Source organism: Oncorhynchus mykiss, chromosome 18 (assembly GCF_057628025.1).
Source record: "Oncorhynchus mykiss isolate SJ-2025 chromosome 18, ASM5762802v1, whole genome shotgun sequence".
Classification (NCBI taxonomy): Eukaryota; Metazoa; Chordata; class Actinopteri; order Salmoniformes; family Salmonidae; genus Oncorhynchus; species Oncorhynchus mykiss.
The window spans coordinates 42644385-42660431 of NC_143039.1; the positions used below are offsets into that span (position 1 = coordinate 42644385).

General features: G+C 41.9%; 1 protein-coding gene across 6 annotated transcripts; it reads left to right on the forward strand.

The window, feature by feature from the left end:
* The first annotated feature begins 3697 nt into the window (after positions 1–3697).
* mbpa (myelin basic protein a) lies at positions 3698–15237 on the forward strand. 6 transcript variants are annotated; one of them, XM_021571748.3, is made up of 7 exons: positions 3789–4084; positions 10857–10949; positions 11691–11720; positions 11962–11982; positions 13080–13163; positions 13281–13296; positions 13956–15237. In XM_021571748.3, exons 1-6 carry the CDS (start codon positions 3965–3967, stop codon positions 13284–13286), a joined length of 354 nt encoding a protein of 117 aa, XP_021427423.1. In that variant the 5' UTR covers positions 3789–3964; the 3' UTR covers positions 13287–13296; positions 13956–15237. The 6 variants fall into 6 exon arrangements, 5 of the variants coding, with proteins under 5 accessions (XP_021427422.1, XP_090064591.1, XP_021427424.1 ...); XM_021571749.3 differs by lacking the exon at positions 11962–11982 and having other exon boundaries at positions 3721–4084; XM_021571745.3 differs by lacking the exon at positions 13281–13296 and having other exon boundaries at positions 3765–4084.
* Positions 15238–16047: the final 810 nt, after the last annotated feature.

Below are 16047 nucleotides of genomic sequence, written 5' to 3' on the forward strand. Positions count from 1 at the left end.
GGTTCCAGGTCGAAACCATTTTGGTTTCAGGTAAAACCATTTTGGTTTCCATGTAGAACCCTTATGGAAAGGGTTTTGAATTGGGAGCGTATATATTACACATACACTGAGTGCACAAAACATTAGAAACACCTGCTCTTTCCATGACGTAGACTGACCGGGTGAATCCAGGTAAAAGCCTTGATCCCTTATTGATGTCACTTGTTAAATCCACTTCAATCAGTGTAGATGAACGGGAGGACACTGGTAAAGAAGCATTTTTAAGCCTTGAGACATGGATTGTGTATGTGTGCCATTCAGAGGGTGGTTGGGCAAGACAAAACATTTAAGTACCTTTGAACAGGGTATGGTAGTAGGTGCCAGGCGCACTGGTCTAGGTGTGTCAAGAACTGCACCGCTGCAGAGTTTTTCATGCTCAACAGTTTCCCGTGTGTATCAAGAAAGGTCCACCACCCAAAGGACATCCAGACAATTTGACAACTGTGGGAAGCATTGGAGTCAACATGAGCCAGCATCCCTGTGGAACACTTAACTCCTTGTAGGGTCCATGCCGTGATGAATTGAGGCTGTTCTGAGGGCCAAGGGGGTGCAACTCAAATAGATGGTCTGATATTAAGCTATTGAGTAATAGCCATGGTGTAAAGGTACAGTCGCCATCAAGGAGTTTGAATAAATAATATGTTCAACAGCTGCTCGGTAATGCTTGCTTTCCTGCTTATACTCTCTTTCAGAGGGTTTCTGAGGTTACAATCCAACCATTGCTACTGTCAGTCCTGATAAATACAGGTGAACAACACTAATATGTATTGTTTATGAGACACACTAAAGGATCACTATGAGGCTCTGCTATACATCTATGCTGATTGAGGTGTCTCGCTGATGCCACTCAGTATGACCTGGATGACACGCTTGTCCCATGACCTTCTTCTATAAGGCCTTAATACGTGTGATATTGGTGTCCTAGCCCTACATGACCTTCCCACGTTTTAGGCAGCCTGTAGATGAGGACATGGGCATGGCCATAATCTTTCACCATTCAATTGACACAGGCCAGGAATGGGGCTTTTGACTGTTTCCTGTGTCTTATAAAACATTGTCCGTCTGTGGTTATTGTCTGTTGGATCATTAGGATGTGATACATGGCACTCAAATAGAACAGTATTTATGTAGTACCTTTAAAGCATAGTTCTGTCGTACAGAGTGATCAATGACTTTGATGTAAAGGGTCGGCTTGGTTTCTGGAAAGAGCCCATTGTTTGGCTGTGAACTCTTAAGACCTCTGAACTCATCAGATCAGCTGTAAGACTTTAGCTTTTCCCACTGAGTGTCCTCAGATCCTTTTGGCTGGTTGAAACAATGCAAATGTCTCAACTCTAGAAAGCCAGCGATTCCATCAACACTTGGCAGAGGCCACTGCCCAGGCCCGAGCACAATGCGGCCATTTGTTTTTTGTCACAACAATGTCATGCTCTTTTGTTTCGACCCAGAAGCCAAATCATATATTGTGCTGCTGCTACAAGATGCTTTGATAAAAAACCAATGCTGATAGAAGGATAATAAACAAGCTCCTAAGCTCTTCTGACATGTGTAACATGCGATAGCATACTCATGATAACAGACAGAGGACAGTTATCTGTTATCAAGTTTATCATTTGAAATCCCAGTTTTCATTACAGACCTAACGGTCAGTCAAGACTTTGAATATCAAATTATACTGTTTCAGTGTATGATCTTGGAGAAACAACTTAATAATTTCCAACAACCAACCTGTTACAATGGACGAGCCCTCAAATAAGTCACAGTACCATTCGTAGCCTTGCTGATGTTATTTGTTTATGTACTGATACAGTATGTTCAAGAAGCAGTATAACTGCTGTTGTGATAAGAGGCCTACCAAACAACCTCCTGTATTGTCTATCCCCAGCCACATGTGATGAAACAGAGGAGATTTGTCTCCCTGACTGGTGGGCTCCTAAGGCACATTGGCAACACAATGCCTTGTTAAGTAGTAGAATCTCCTCTGCTACCCTAGGTGGGTGTCCTGGTTTCTAGATCTACATTCTTCTCGTGGTTCAAGGATATCTCCCGTGTTTGTGTCCCACAGTTTTCCTCCATGGCCCGTATTGTTTTCCCTGCGGTCTCTCTCGACCCTCCAAACTGGTGGGACAAAGCCAAGAGTCTTTTAGACACGAGGGCACATGCAGTGCAGTCGACCCACTCTGTGCATTCCTTCTCTCTATCAGGCCAGTGGGCGCTGTTCAGAGACCCTCCCTGACAAAATAGGTGGACTACTGTAGACATGACATAATGGACAAACATGTCTCCCTCCAAGTGTACTCCATTTATAGAGTGGCCAAAAGCCATTAAAACCGTGCTACTATTTAGACACCATCTAGGCCACATACTATATATAGTAAGGAGGCACATGTGCAGTACACGAAGCAATGTGTCTACCCATGGACAACATAACTCAATGGAATAGCATAACTCAAATTCTCAAACTCTTCATCACATTCCTTCATGGTTCCTATGTGGTTTGTTCCATGTCAGTGAGTCTGGTCCTTTATAGAATTAACTGTAACTGTTGGGCAAGCCACAGTCTGTTCTCATGGAGTTTTGACTAATGACCAGCATGCAGTGAAAAATTAGCATTGTGCAGATTTAGTTTAACACACAGTTTATAGGCCTAAAGGAGAATTGCTTTTTTTTTGCATGGCATACAATGTGTAGTTCACATTTTCTGAAGAAACATTCTATTTTACGCTCCTTTTAACACTACGATTTTATTTTAGCTGCTTATCTGTTCTTCTGATGTTTCACAGCAGTCTAATCTGACTTTGTGGAAGTTATTATCTGTGCTCTCATTTGGTGTGCAGAGCAGAGGCCTCAAAGTTTATCGGAAAACAGAGTGAGATCTGTGAAAGTATTATTTGGAATGTCTTTAAGGCCATTGCAGGTTAATCCTACTAGGTCAATATTTTGCATTGTGAACTGTTTAACTTTAAAATGGTATTAAATATTTGGAATTCACCCCAAATTATCACGGGAAAACTAGAGTTTAGAAGAGTTGGTTCTTTTGCTCTTAAATTTACCTTCTTGACATAGCTTTCTTTGTAAAAAAAAAAAACACCTAAAAAACAAAAGGCATCTGTTCCAAAATATGAATATGCTAATGTTAGGGTGTTTTCGAACAGAATCCGCTTTGTTTCACAGCTGCTGCGGCGTCTATGGATTAAAACAACACAATCGAGTTTGATTAAAAAAAAATAGGTAAATGTGTATATTGCATTGGCAAAACAGCATGAGTAAATATCAGCTATAATAACTATTACCTAATAAATGCATTGAATTTCGGATGAATTATGAGATAAATAAGTAGGTATGGTTTCTATGTCTGTTTCCATAACTGACCAAAACTTTTGTGTAGTTGTGATTAACAACTTATTTCATGGAGAAATTATTTCCGTATGTTTCAACATTAGTTAGCATTTACGTGTTTCCTTTTCTAGTCAACTGTATGGAAAAATCTTATTTGAATATAATCAATCAAAAAGATATATGGGGTCCATTTAAACAATGGCCTCACAGTGCTGGAGACTGTTTTGCATCAGGGCCCTAGTTCAGGCCGGGGGGAGGGTGGGGTGGAGTGGGGTGGGGGGGGTACAATGGCTGGCCCACGCAGAGGGCGGTAGTGACTGACTCCACAGGCACTGTGAGGCCAAAGAACGCCTGGAGTCAGGCCAGCACCATGTACGCCACTGTGCCCGCCTACCCCCACCTGACCTGCCTCATCTCCCATGATACATTTGGGCACAGGGACGGCACCTTCAAAGACTGCCCATTCAACGTCAGACAGATAGAAAAGTATCCAAGGAGCAACATCAGAGTGTTTACAGAGTTGGTTTGAAAGGTCTTCATCCAAGATACAGAGCGGTCGTCCAACCCTACCTAACCACTATCCAGCATGGCCACAGCGAGTACCTCAGGGCAAAGCTCATTTGGACTGAGCAGGAGGAAGAAGGCCCCTGGCCTGATGGATCAGATTAGCACGTTCTTTGGAGGTGACAAAAATAAAAGGGGCAAGGTGAGCATCTGGGGTTACCAACTGTTATGATCAATGGCCTCACCAAGACTCTTCCAGTCTATAGAGTTCTAATATGACGATGGTAAGGATAGATCTGTCCGGTTTTTGTGTGCGGTCGAGAGAGATTCTTTGAAAAAAGGTGATTTATTTATTGTGCAGAGCTAAAATACTTGTAGAATACCTGATGTAAGAATCTTAGATAATTTGTCATTTAATGTTTATTCTAGATCTACCCAAAATATCAAATGGACTACTTGCTGTACAGATTGTTTGGCATTGTTTCTCCATGTTAAGGATTTTTTGGGGGGGGAAATGAATAGCTATAGAACCGCTAAAGATAACAGGGATTCTCGTTGATTAACAGGAATACACCATTTATTTGCTGACAATCTCTTAGAGATTTTCCAGTACGTTTGTATACTTTTTGGCCTGTAGTTCTTATTAAAGTAGCGCTCATAGGCCAAAACTGGTCCATGAAAATTGTGTACTACGGCAGACATGTGCACCATGTCGTCGATGTCTCTCTTGCTCTGCTGTGTATACATCCTGCTAGCTGTCACTCAAATGGCGAGGGGCTAGAGCTCATTGGCTGGAACTTGAATTGCATGCGGTTGGCCCACAAGTGGGAAAATGGAGGGGAAATGGTGCCGCACAGCTTCCAGTAAACAGTCGCTTTCAAACTAGGAATTTTGTGGCTAATTGTGCAAAAAACGTAATTCTGCTCATAGATTATGCATGTATGAACTACATATTGACACGTTCAACCCAACCCAAATATAAAAAAATAGTTGCTAGTTGTCAAAGTTCCGAGGCATGTCTTTAATGTTTATGACCAACATTGAAAAATCAATACCTTACCTCTTAAAATATTGTTAAAATATAGTTCCTCAAATTATTGCAATAGTCAGAATCAAGTCGAGTATATTCCAAAGGGTTCATCTAATTTCCATTTTAGTTCTAAACTTCTTTTTAGGCTTGAATCTCAATTGACCACTGAATTTATTTTACTGACCCCAACCTGGATAGCTGTGTGTTTGACTGGGTGTTTGCTGTGATAAGTGCATTGCTACAAATTCTCCAGAAGCTTCCCCATTTAGATAGTGTGAGAATTTAACTTTTGAAATGGACAGGTGTGTTTCGTATGATCACAGTTTGAAATCAGGTGTCTAATATACAACTATTGCATAGCTTGAATTCATAAAACTTTGATCACCATTTAGCTGTACAGACTTGATAGCAAACAGAATATCCAATGTGATCTGTCTGCATCATGCACCAGTTGTTCCTCTTACAAGGTCTCATGTTTTTTCCTAAAGCTAAGCAAGTCGATCAAACACCCCCAAATGATTCTGAACTTCGTCTTCAGCGTATTTTCTCTAGAGTTTATTGCAACCAAAACTAGGGAAGGGGGGCACATTGCTGAGTGATGGCAGGTTAACAACTGCTTATCTCTGATGTTATGAATTTAAAAAAAATGTTTTGTCAATATATATGCAATTTAACCCGGAAAATTGCATCATTTTCCCATTACAGACATTCTAAAATAATATCCAGTCTTCTCCACTCATTGCTTGTATTAATCACTGTCAGCTATGATCATGGAAATTAACATAATGGTGTAGGTTGGGTTACAGACCTAGGATCTTATTTTGACCAGTATTTATCATAGCAAAATAATCCTGCTGCAACAGGATTTGAACGTTTAGCCCATAATGTTGCTTGATCTGTGGTTATGGGCTGGACAAAAGTAGGCTACAAAGTGCAAGACTGTTAATATAATCGTGTCTTAGTGCGGATTTTCAGTACTAATTTGTGTAAATCACAAAGCTCCTCCACATTTCCTGCAGTGCAGGAAAATTCTTAGCAACAAAAAAAAATATCCAATTAAAACCTACATCTGGAGGGAGGGGCCTTGAAAAGGCTTGAATTCAGGCTGAATTTTCTTGCTGTAGTAAAGTTCTTGGATATCAGAATTTATTTCTGCACAATTATACTTTACTTTCTAGAGTAGGTTATTTATACACATTTTGAACATCTTCCAATGAAGTGCAATCCTCCAGGCAGACAGCTTTTAAAAAACAACTCCCAATCACTTTCATGTAAGGGAGCATTTGGTTATGCAACCCTTTTTTAAAACTCATCCGTGTGCATTTAATTGAATTTCTAATTCCCATGTAAAAAAAACTAACTCTGTGAACTAGGTTGCATAACATTGCAAAGAAATACAGAGCAGAGTATCTGTTCAGAAAGTCCCCTCAAGTTGAAAAATTGATTAAAATACATACAGTACATACTGTACAAAGTAGTTTATGGACCCATTTTCGCCTAAAATGACATAGCCAAATCTGTAGCTCAGGACCTGAAGCAAGGATATGCATATTATTGACACCATTTGAAAGAAACACTTTGAAGTTTAGGGAAATGTGAAATTAAAGTAGGAGAATATAACACATTAGATCCGGTAAAAGATAATACAAACAAAAAAACATGCATTTTCCATTATTAATTTTTTTCATCATCCTTGAATGCAAGAGAAAGGCCATCATATAATATTGCAGTTTAGGCACAATTTAGATTTTGGCCACTAGATGGCAGCAGTGTGTGTGCAAAGTTTCAGATTGATCCGGTGAAGAATTGCAATACTGGACAATATTTTGTATCAAGTCTGCCCAAATGTGCCGAATTGGTCAATTAATACATTTACAAGTACATAACTATAGAGAACATACAAAAATGATATGGTAATGCAAAATGTAAGTTTACACACTACCAGGAATGTCATACATGATGGATTATTAGCTCATACACTAACTTTCACACATCTAGATGGCCGGGCATGGTGGGTGTGGAGCAAGAGACAGCGGGGGTTCAAACTGTAGAACCCAGTTCCTACATTTGACTATAACAATATATTTTATCAAACAAAACTATGCTATATTTTATCTCTGGGACCCTCAGGACGACAAATCAGAGCAAGATTACTGAATGTAAGTATCAGAACTCAGGATAAGACCCAGAGGCAGACAGCTAGAAACACAGATGTTTATTGACCCAAACAGGAGGCAGGGAAAAGACAGGTCAAGGGCAGGCATAGGTCTATAATACAGGGCAGAGTCAATAAGGTACAGAACAGCAGGCAGTCTGTTCTAGAAACAGAAGACAAAGGACAGTGAGACACAGGTTTTTATCTTGGACATGAAACGTAGGATGGATACAGAGGTGTGGGGCAACAGAAGGCGAACAGCAGAGGGGCTAAGTATTTTAGAGATGGGGAACGGGCCAATGAAATGGGGGGAAAGTTTACGGGACTCCACCTAGAGGGGTATGGTATGTTGACTTCTTCCTCTTGCTCAGGGAAGAGCGGTGGCTGATATCCCAAGCAACACTCAAAGGGCAAGACACCAGTGGCCGAGCAGGGAAGGGTGTTGTGGGCATATTCCACCCACACGAGTTGCTGGCTCCAGGTGGTGTGGTTGGCAGAGACAAGGCAATGAAGGGCCGTCCCCAGGTCCTAATTAGCTCACTCCAACTGGCCATTAAATTGGGGATGGAAACCAGAGGACAGGCTGGCCGATGACCCAATGAGATTGCAGAACGCCTTCCAGAACTGGGACAAGAACTGGGTACCCCAATCGGAGACCATGTCGACCGAAAGTCCATGGATCAGGATGACGTGCTGCACCATGAGCGGAGACGTCTCCTTGGCTGGGGATAACTTTAGAAGGGGAATAAAATTGGCGGCTTTAGAAAACCTATCCACCACCGGCAGGATAGTAGTGTTGCCGTCTGACGGGGTACAGTAAGCCCAGTAACAAAGTACAGGGAAATATGAGACCAGGGGCGGGGAGGAACGGAGTGGTTGTAGAAGGCCAGCTGGAGATTGCGGAGGAGTATTATTTTGTGCACACACCGTGCAGGCAGCGACGAATGCAGAAACATTCGGCACCATGGAAGGCCACTAAAAGCGTCCGATGGGAGCCTGGATGATAGGTCAGTCTGGAGGAATGTTCCCATTCCAGGACAGGGGAACGGGCAGAGTCCGGGACACTCTGCCAGTTCCCCGGTACTCCGGATTCCAGCTGGGAACGCTGCGCCTTACAGGCCAGGCTATCTTTTCCCCAGGTTTCGGGGTCAGATGGAGTAGCAGCGGGGCAATACAACCGTGAGAGTGCGACCGTCTTCACGTTCTTGGACCCTGGGCGGTAGAAAATAGTGAAATTAAACCAGGCGAATAACAGGGCCCAACGAGCCTGCCTAGAGTTGAGGCGCTTGGCGGTGCAGAGATATTTCTGGTTCTTATGGTCAGTCCACACCAATGGGCGAAACCTCAATGCAACGAGTGAATTCTCAATGTACTCCTCAATAGCCTTGGTCTCCAGACCTGACAGGGAGTAAAGCCGCCGCCGAGGGGGTGTGGTGCCCGTGAGAACTTCAATGGCGCAGACATAAGGGTCGATGGGGATGGGGAGAAGTAGCACTGGCCTTGCCGAAGACCTCCCGGATGTCCTGATACTCCGCGGGCATGGCGGGGAGGCCCGAGGCTTCTCTCAAGCCTGCAGGGAGACATCCCGGAGCAGGCTGGGCTGACTTAAGACAATAAGCATGGCAGAATGGGTGCCAACCCACAATAGCACCAGTAGCCCAGTCGATCAGGGGATTGTGCTTCTGGAGCCATTAATATCCCAAAACCACAGGTACATGGGGAGATTTGATGAGCAGGAACTGCATACACTTTGAAACTCGTATGTCGATAGGAATCGTATTGCAGGTGACTCTGCCCAATAGAGCGCCCATCCAGCTCTCTGACATCCATTGGAATGGAGAGGGGCTGAGTGGTGATACCAAGCTCTGACACCAAGGTAGCATCGATAAAGCTTTCATGGGCCCCAGAGTCATGGAGCACCCGGAGTGATTTGTCCTGGTCACCCCATAACAGGGTGGCATGGAGAGGGTGCGAGTAATGATTGGAAAATCTCTGTTCGGCTCACCAGATTATTTGTGCCTACTGATGAGCCTGGTCTTTTCAATGGACAGGTGGAAATATAATGTCCTGTAGTCTCGCAATACAGACAGCTCCTGGTGTTCAGTCTGTGTTAATATTCATCCTGAGACAATCGAGCCCTTCCCAGTAGCTTGGGCTCTGGAGGAAGCGAGTCGACCGCTCTCTGCGATTCCTGTGAGCACTCGGGTGATGTCAGAGTCTCTCAGAAATGCCTTCGGGGGTTTCCAGGATTCCTCAGAGTCGAGGCGACAGGGGACAGATTCCCTCTCCCTCCTACATTCTTGTAGCCGCCCATCGATTCAGATGGTGGAGGCTATGAGGGAGTCGAGGTCCATGGGCAACTCCCGGGCTGCGAGCTCATCTTTGATCACCTCCGATAATCCGTGAAGGAACATGTCGAACAATGCTTCCGGGTTCCAGGCATTCTCAGCCACCAACATGTGAGAATCCACTACATAGCCTGCCACACTGAGGGCATCTTGACATAGCTAGAGCAATTTACGAGCAGCCTCTCTCCACGGACAACGGAGACTCGAACTTCCGTACTTCCACCACAAACTCCTCCAGACTGAGGCAGACGGCAGACACCGCCGTAGCCCAGGCGAGTGCCCTCCCGGACATCAGCGTTATGATGTACGCTATCCTCGAGCGGTCCGAGGGGAACGAAGAAGGCTGCAGCTCGAAGACGAGGGAGCACTGGGAGAGAAAGGCCCGGTAGGTTACTGAGAGTCTGGGGAATAACTGGTGTGGCTTGCTGCGTTGTAGGGAATACGCGGAATTGCTCCAGCAATGTATTGAACGCCTGGTCATGGCATTCCGCCAGGGTATGGAGTCCCTCCATAAGGCATTGCATTAACTCCTTGTGTCTTCCAATGGCTTCTTGCTGGGAGACAGCATTGTGGAGCTGGTCTGAGTCTGCTGGGTCAGTCATGGCCAGTTCCTACTATCAGAACTCAGGATATGACCCAGATGCAGACAGCTAGAATCAAAGATGTTTATTGACCCAAACAGGGGGCAGGTAAAAGACAGGTCAAAGGAAGGTAGAGGTCTGTAATCCAGGGCAGAGTCAATAAGGTACAGAACCGCAGGCAGGCTCGGGGCATGCAGAGGGTCGTAATCAGGTCAAAGTCAGGCAGGGACAGCACGGCAGGCAGGCTCGGGGTCAGGGCAGGCAGAAATGGTCAGAACCGGGGGAACTAGGAAACAGAAACGTGAGAAAGCAGGAAGATGGGAAAACAAGCTGGTAAGACCTGAAAAGACAATACGAACTGGCAACAGACAAACAGAGAACGCAGGTTGAAATGCACAGGGGATAATGGGGAAGATTTGCGACACCTGGAGAGGGGTGGAGACAAGCACAAAGACAGGTGAAACCGATCAGGGTGTGACAGTAAGTACATTATTTACCTTCAGAGGTGAATGTATCAAACCAGTTGCCGTGATAAAAGTTTTTTGTTGTTGTGCACTCTCCTCAAACAATAGCATGGTATTTTTTTCACTCTATTAGCTACTGTAAATTGGACAGTGTCGTTAGATTAATAAGAAGTTAATCAGCTTTCTGCCCATATAAGACATGTCTATGTCCTGGGAAAAGTTCTTGTTACTTACAACCTCATGCTAATCACATTAGCTCACGTTAGCACAACCGTCCTGGTATAGGGACACCAATCCCGTAGAGGTTCATGTACTCATAGCCATTTAATTGAGCCTGATTGTCCAACGTTAGCAGTGAGACTTCTGTGAGTTTTTGACTACTGTTTATACCTTTAGGGGTCCTTCCGGGGTCACGCCACCTCCCCCAAGCCAGCCCCTCGACGTCGGGCTAATGAGAATGCAGTAATGCATTTCTTCAGGAGTTTGAGCGTGAGTATCGTAGATTGACTACCTCTGTGCGATTTTATATATTATAACTTGTATTGTATTTGTTTTATTTAAACAAATTGTAATTGTAAAGTTGAAAATGTTGTAAAATAAATATATTGAACTTACTCTTACACAAGATGTTTTGTTGTCGAAGAATTTTAAACTAGTTTAATTCTCAATGGTATTTATCTTACATGAAGCATTGTAGAGACCTTGGAGAAAATGTATTACCTGAAGTTACATCCGCTTTGGTCAACGGTGATTGTTTGATGCAGTATAAGAAGGGCATGATCAAACTTGCCATACAATTGGAACAAGATTTACTAGTAGCTGTAAATAAGCGGTTTGTTGTGCATACAGTATTAATCTTCACCCATTCATGTTCCTGCTCACAGAATAATGTAGCAGTATGTTCTCTCATCAAGATACATGTAAACTTGGACAAAGTTATTTTTCACCTATTGAAGTTCTCCAGCAACTTTTGGTTTCATTATTCATAATCTGGACAGACCAGATGTTTTGCCGAGCTCTGGTCCTCAAGTGGAGACATATCCACAAGATATTGGGTAGAGTAGTTATCTAGCACAAGTCAGTTTCTCTAGGCCTGCACCAAACTTTCCAAAGTACTGTTTTTTAAATCTGCTGTTGCAAAGGGTTTTCCCCATTAGCCAATGTCCATATGTTTCCATCTTTGAACTCATGGAATAGGACCTTATCATTTGTTGGGTTCTGTATCCTCAGGTGACAGCCTCTCCCCGTCCCAAGTCCAGGGTGAGTTCCATTACCTCCTTTAAAAAACATTTGACTTTACTGTGGTTACTGTTTCTTTAGGCCTCTGTCAGGTAATTAGCTTTAAACTGTTCCTTGCTTTTTACAGCGCATGACTTCATGGGCCTGTGCAAGTTGGCTAGCTAGTATAGTAGGTTTACATTTTTTGTCGTTATAGTAACAGGCACTGCTCCAGTAGGCCTTCATGAATCTTCCTGATTCTCTCTTTTTCTTTCATGTCTAGTGGAGGGAGGTCTTGGGCTTGGTAGGTCATTCAAACTCAACCCTAAACCCCAAAACAGTGTTGACCTCACAGCCCTGTGTTTGATAATGACATCTTAAATGTTTCCCTCTGTCTGAAGACTTTCTCTAATGTCCTTCTGTGAGCGTTTTGATTGTGTTCTTCCCTCTTATTTAACTTTTACTCTCCCAACTCTGCATCTTCCTTCCCTTGTGTGATTCTTCAAGACAGTTAACATCCAAAAGAATGTATATATATTTCTTAGAAAGCCTAAATAACATTGTTTACCTTACTCTTCTTACTCTAATGGAAAATGTCAGATGCATGAATCAACGTCGAACACAGTTTTCCTCACATTGGAATTATTCATGGGAACGTTGTGGCTGATGAAAAGCTCAAATACAGCTTATACTGTGGTGACATTACATCTCATGATTTCTGTTTTTCTGACATTTTAATTTAGAGTCACTGCTTCTGGATGACTTTGACACTGCTCAACTATTTCTGAATCGCAACCGGTAAAGACACTCTTCAGGGACCCCTATATACGACAGTTTCCGCCTTCCTTTCCACCTTTCCTTTCCTCATACCAGTCTGTTAGACTCTTTCATCGCTGCCCCATTCTCTGTTCATGGTGACTCACTAATCTTCCTGCATTAGTGTGTTTCTTCATTCAACTCCTCTGTGTCCACAGAGTGAGCTGTCCAGGGTGTAAGAATTGAAATGTGCTCCTCGCCAGTTCTCTGTGTTATGTGTGCTCTGAAGTAATGCATGCCTTTGTCTTCCATCTTTTTTCCCCCTAAAGGTTGCTGTAATGTTGGTCATTCCTCATTTATTTCTCTTCCTGTCTCGTTCATACCATTCTTTTACAGTAACAGACCACTGAATGAAGTAAACTGATTTTGATAGAAACATGACATTTCTGGGTTTAATGCAAAAGAGCATTGTAGTAATGTAACATTTATACCTATTGTGTTTACCAAAATATATTCAAACTCAATATAACTACTAGTTCAACACCATTTTGGTGTCCTCTCCCTACTTCATCCAATGAGAGCTGAGCACTGATTTATACCCAGGTCCAGCCACGTTCCATGTGTTTATAAAGCATCTTGTTCTAGGCCTCGCCACCACATGCTGATGCCACAAAGTCATCTTACAGATGCCGCAGAGACCAAGGGACACTGTCCAAAATCTTCAACCGGGTGAGACATCCTGATGTTTGTGTCCCAGGTTTATCTTGTCGCTACACAGTTACACTGTCTAAAGAGTGCACCTGGTAAACATTGTTTCTTATTTGTGTTTACCTCCCAAAACAACAGTGGTGATATTATCAAAGTGAGTACATTAGAGATATCCATCCCGAATCTTCATTCATTTAGACATAAATCACAAAAAAAAAAAAAAAAATTACATTGTGATTGATTTGACATCATACTAAACTAACATGTGCATTAATTAAATGGACACAATTATATAATTTTAACTTGACTGGTTGAGCTACACTTTATGATATACAGTATGCTCCTGTAGGTACACATTGATATAAACAGGTATTACTGTAAGCAAACAGGTATATAAGTACACTGTAATTACACTGTACCTGGCTATGTCATTTTCATGTAAATGCATAGGTATTAGAGAACTGAATGGTAAAGTGGATGGTGTCTTTTGTTATCAATACTTTTTCAGTTTAATCTCTATTGCACAACTCATTGATGTCTTTATTGATGTCTTTATACCTACCTCAACCCTCTTTCCTGAGAGTATGTACTAACTTTGAATCCCTGAAAATGTGACTTTTGACAATCATGTCAATACAAATAACAAATTTAACCCTAATCTTCTCATAGAAAATACATTTCCTTCTTTCCATCGAAAAGAGACACTCGTACAACCATGACAAGCAATTTTAAAGCTCTATATTTCCTCTTTTGGTCGTATAGAATTGAATATTTCAGATATCAGTCTAATGTACTGCTTCCCTCTGTTTACAGGAGACCAAGTCCCGCCTTCCCCCCAAACGCTGGAGCACCATCTTCTGAGCTCTCCTTAGATGAGAAAACCATGGAAAAGGATGAAGAGGAGAAAGTTATCCGTTTGACAGACTCACAACAACCCTTGACAACGTTAACACACTAACACCAGCATGTCTCCTTTGTTTGTAGATAGTGACACAATCTTGGCGCCTAATATTTAGCATGCTGGGATGAAAGTGTGCAGTCATTGAGGGTGGGAGCTGTTGAGTTTGTCAATAGCCTTATAATCTGAGTTTTAAGGGAAAGTTCTCCTTTAGAGTTTTGGAAATGCAACAAAATGATTCTACTCTAACATCTGGCTCAATGGGCTATTCGCCTCATCTAGCGCCCTGTTCTGATGACGCTAGAGTCTACTATTAATGGGTTGTTGTGTTCTTCTATTTGTCTGCATTTTGTACGTGGATGATCTATTCTACGCATAGAAATAGGCTTTATATTCCCCCTTGTTTCTTTTAGGTACTCAAACACACAACTGTGTTTCGTTTTGTACGTCGCCAGTTATGTGAAATCTAGTCTAAGAAAGTGTTTGTGGGTCTTGTTATGCATGCAATTGTCAAAATTGTCTTGTGAAAGTATGTTATGAATGCAGTACTTGTGCATTTGAAAATGTAATGCGAAAACCTGCAAAAGTTATAAACTAACATTATGTAGTATAAAAATTGCAGTTGATTCGTTTAGCCATACTACAAAAGTCGTGTTTTATTTAGGCACTTAAATCATCAATGTTGTATAGTGTTATGGTGTCCAAGCCTATTAAAACAGCTAATTAAAACAAACGCCCTTCCAAACTGCACTGTTAAACTTTGCAAATATATATTTCAAAACTGTTTAAGAGCATTTAACATATTTTCTGACTAATCTTTAAATTTGTAGTTTCAATGCTTTGGTTAATTTGAAGTTAGCTTTTTGAGTAGAAGAGATGGTGAAATGGAAAGTTGTTAAGAGGTCTAATAAATCTCCAAAGTAAAAACGCGGGTAAGAGCATGTAGTTTTGCAAATTCTCTCTCAAACAATTGTATTATGTGTTTGATTAATTTGTCACTTCCCTTGTGTGCACATATCTGTCTGTTCACTGTGAGTGTTCAATAAAAAATATGATTAAAACTTTATAAAATCATACATTTTTCTGAGGGTGCTCAATAACATAGACTTGGTGCTAAAGGTGGAGAAATGGATTGAAGACCAGAATAATGTGTTTCTTGTAAAATGCTCTTTGAAATAAAGATTTTTAAATTGCCAACAAGTTCTCAGAATCATACATTTAAATAACTGAAATTGAAGTCCAAAATCCACCTGTCAGGAAGATGGATTATCTTGGCAAAGGTGAAATGCTCACTAACAGGGATGTAAACAAATCTAGGTTTTAGGTTATTGTCCTTCTTAAAGATACATTTGTAACGTAGTGTCTGTTGGAAAGAAGACAACCAGGTATTCCTCGAGGATTTTGCCTGTGATTAGCTCTAATTTGTTTATTTTAATCAACAAAAAAACTACCTATTCCTTGCCGATGAGATGTATACCCATAACATGATGCAGCCACCACCATGCTTGAAAATATGAAGTGGTACTTAGTGATGTGTTGTGTTGGACTTGCCCCAAACATAACGCTTTGAATTCAGGACATAAAGTTCATATCTTTGGCACATTTTTTTGCAGCTTTACTTTAGTGCCTTATTTCAAACAGGATCCATGTTTTGGAATATTTTTATTCTGTACAGGCTTCCTTATTTTCACTCTGTCATTTAGGTTAATATTGTAGAGTAACTACAATGTTGTTGATCCATCCTCAGTTTTCTCTTATCACAGCCATTAAACTCTGTAACTGTTTTAAAGTCACCATTGGCCTCATGGTGAAATCCCCTGAACAGTTTCCTTCCTCTCCGGCGACTGAGTTAGATAGGATGCCTGTGTCTTTGTAGCGACTGGGTGTATTGATACACCACCCAAAGTGTAACTATATAACAACTTCACCATGTTCCTAGGGATATTCAATGTTGGGTTATTTTTATACCCATCTACCAATAAGTTCCCTTTTTTACAAGGCATTTGA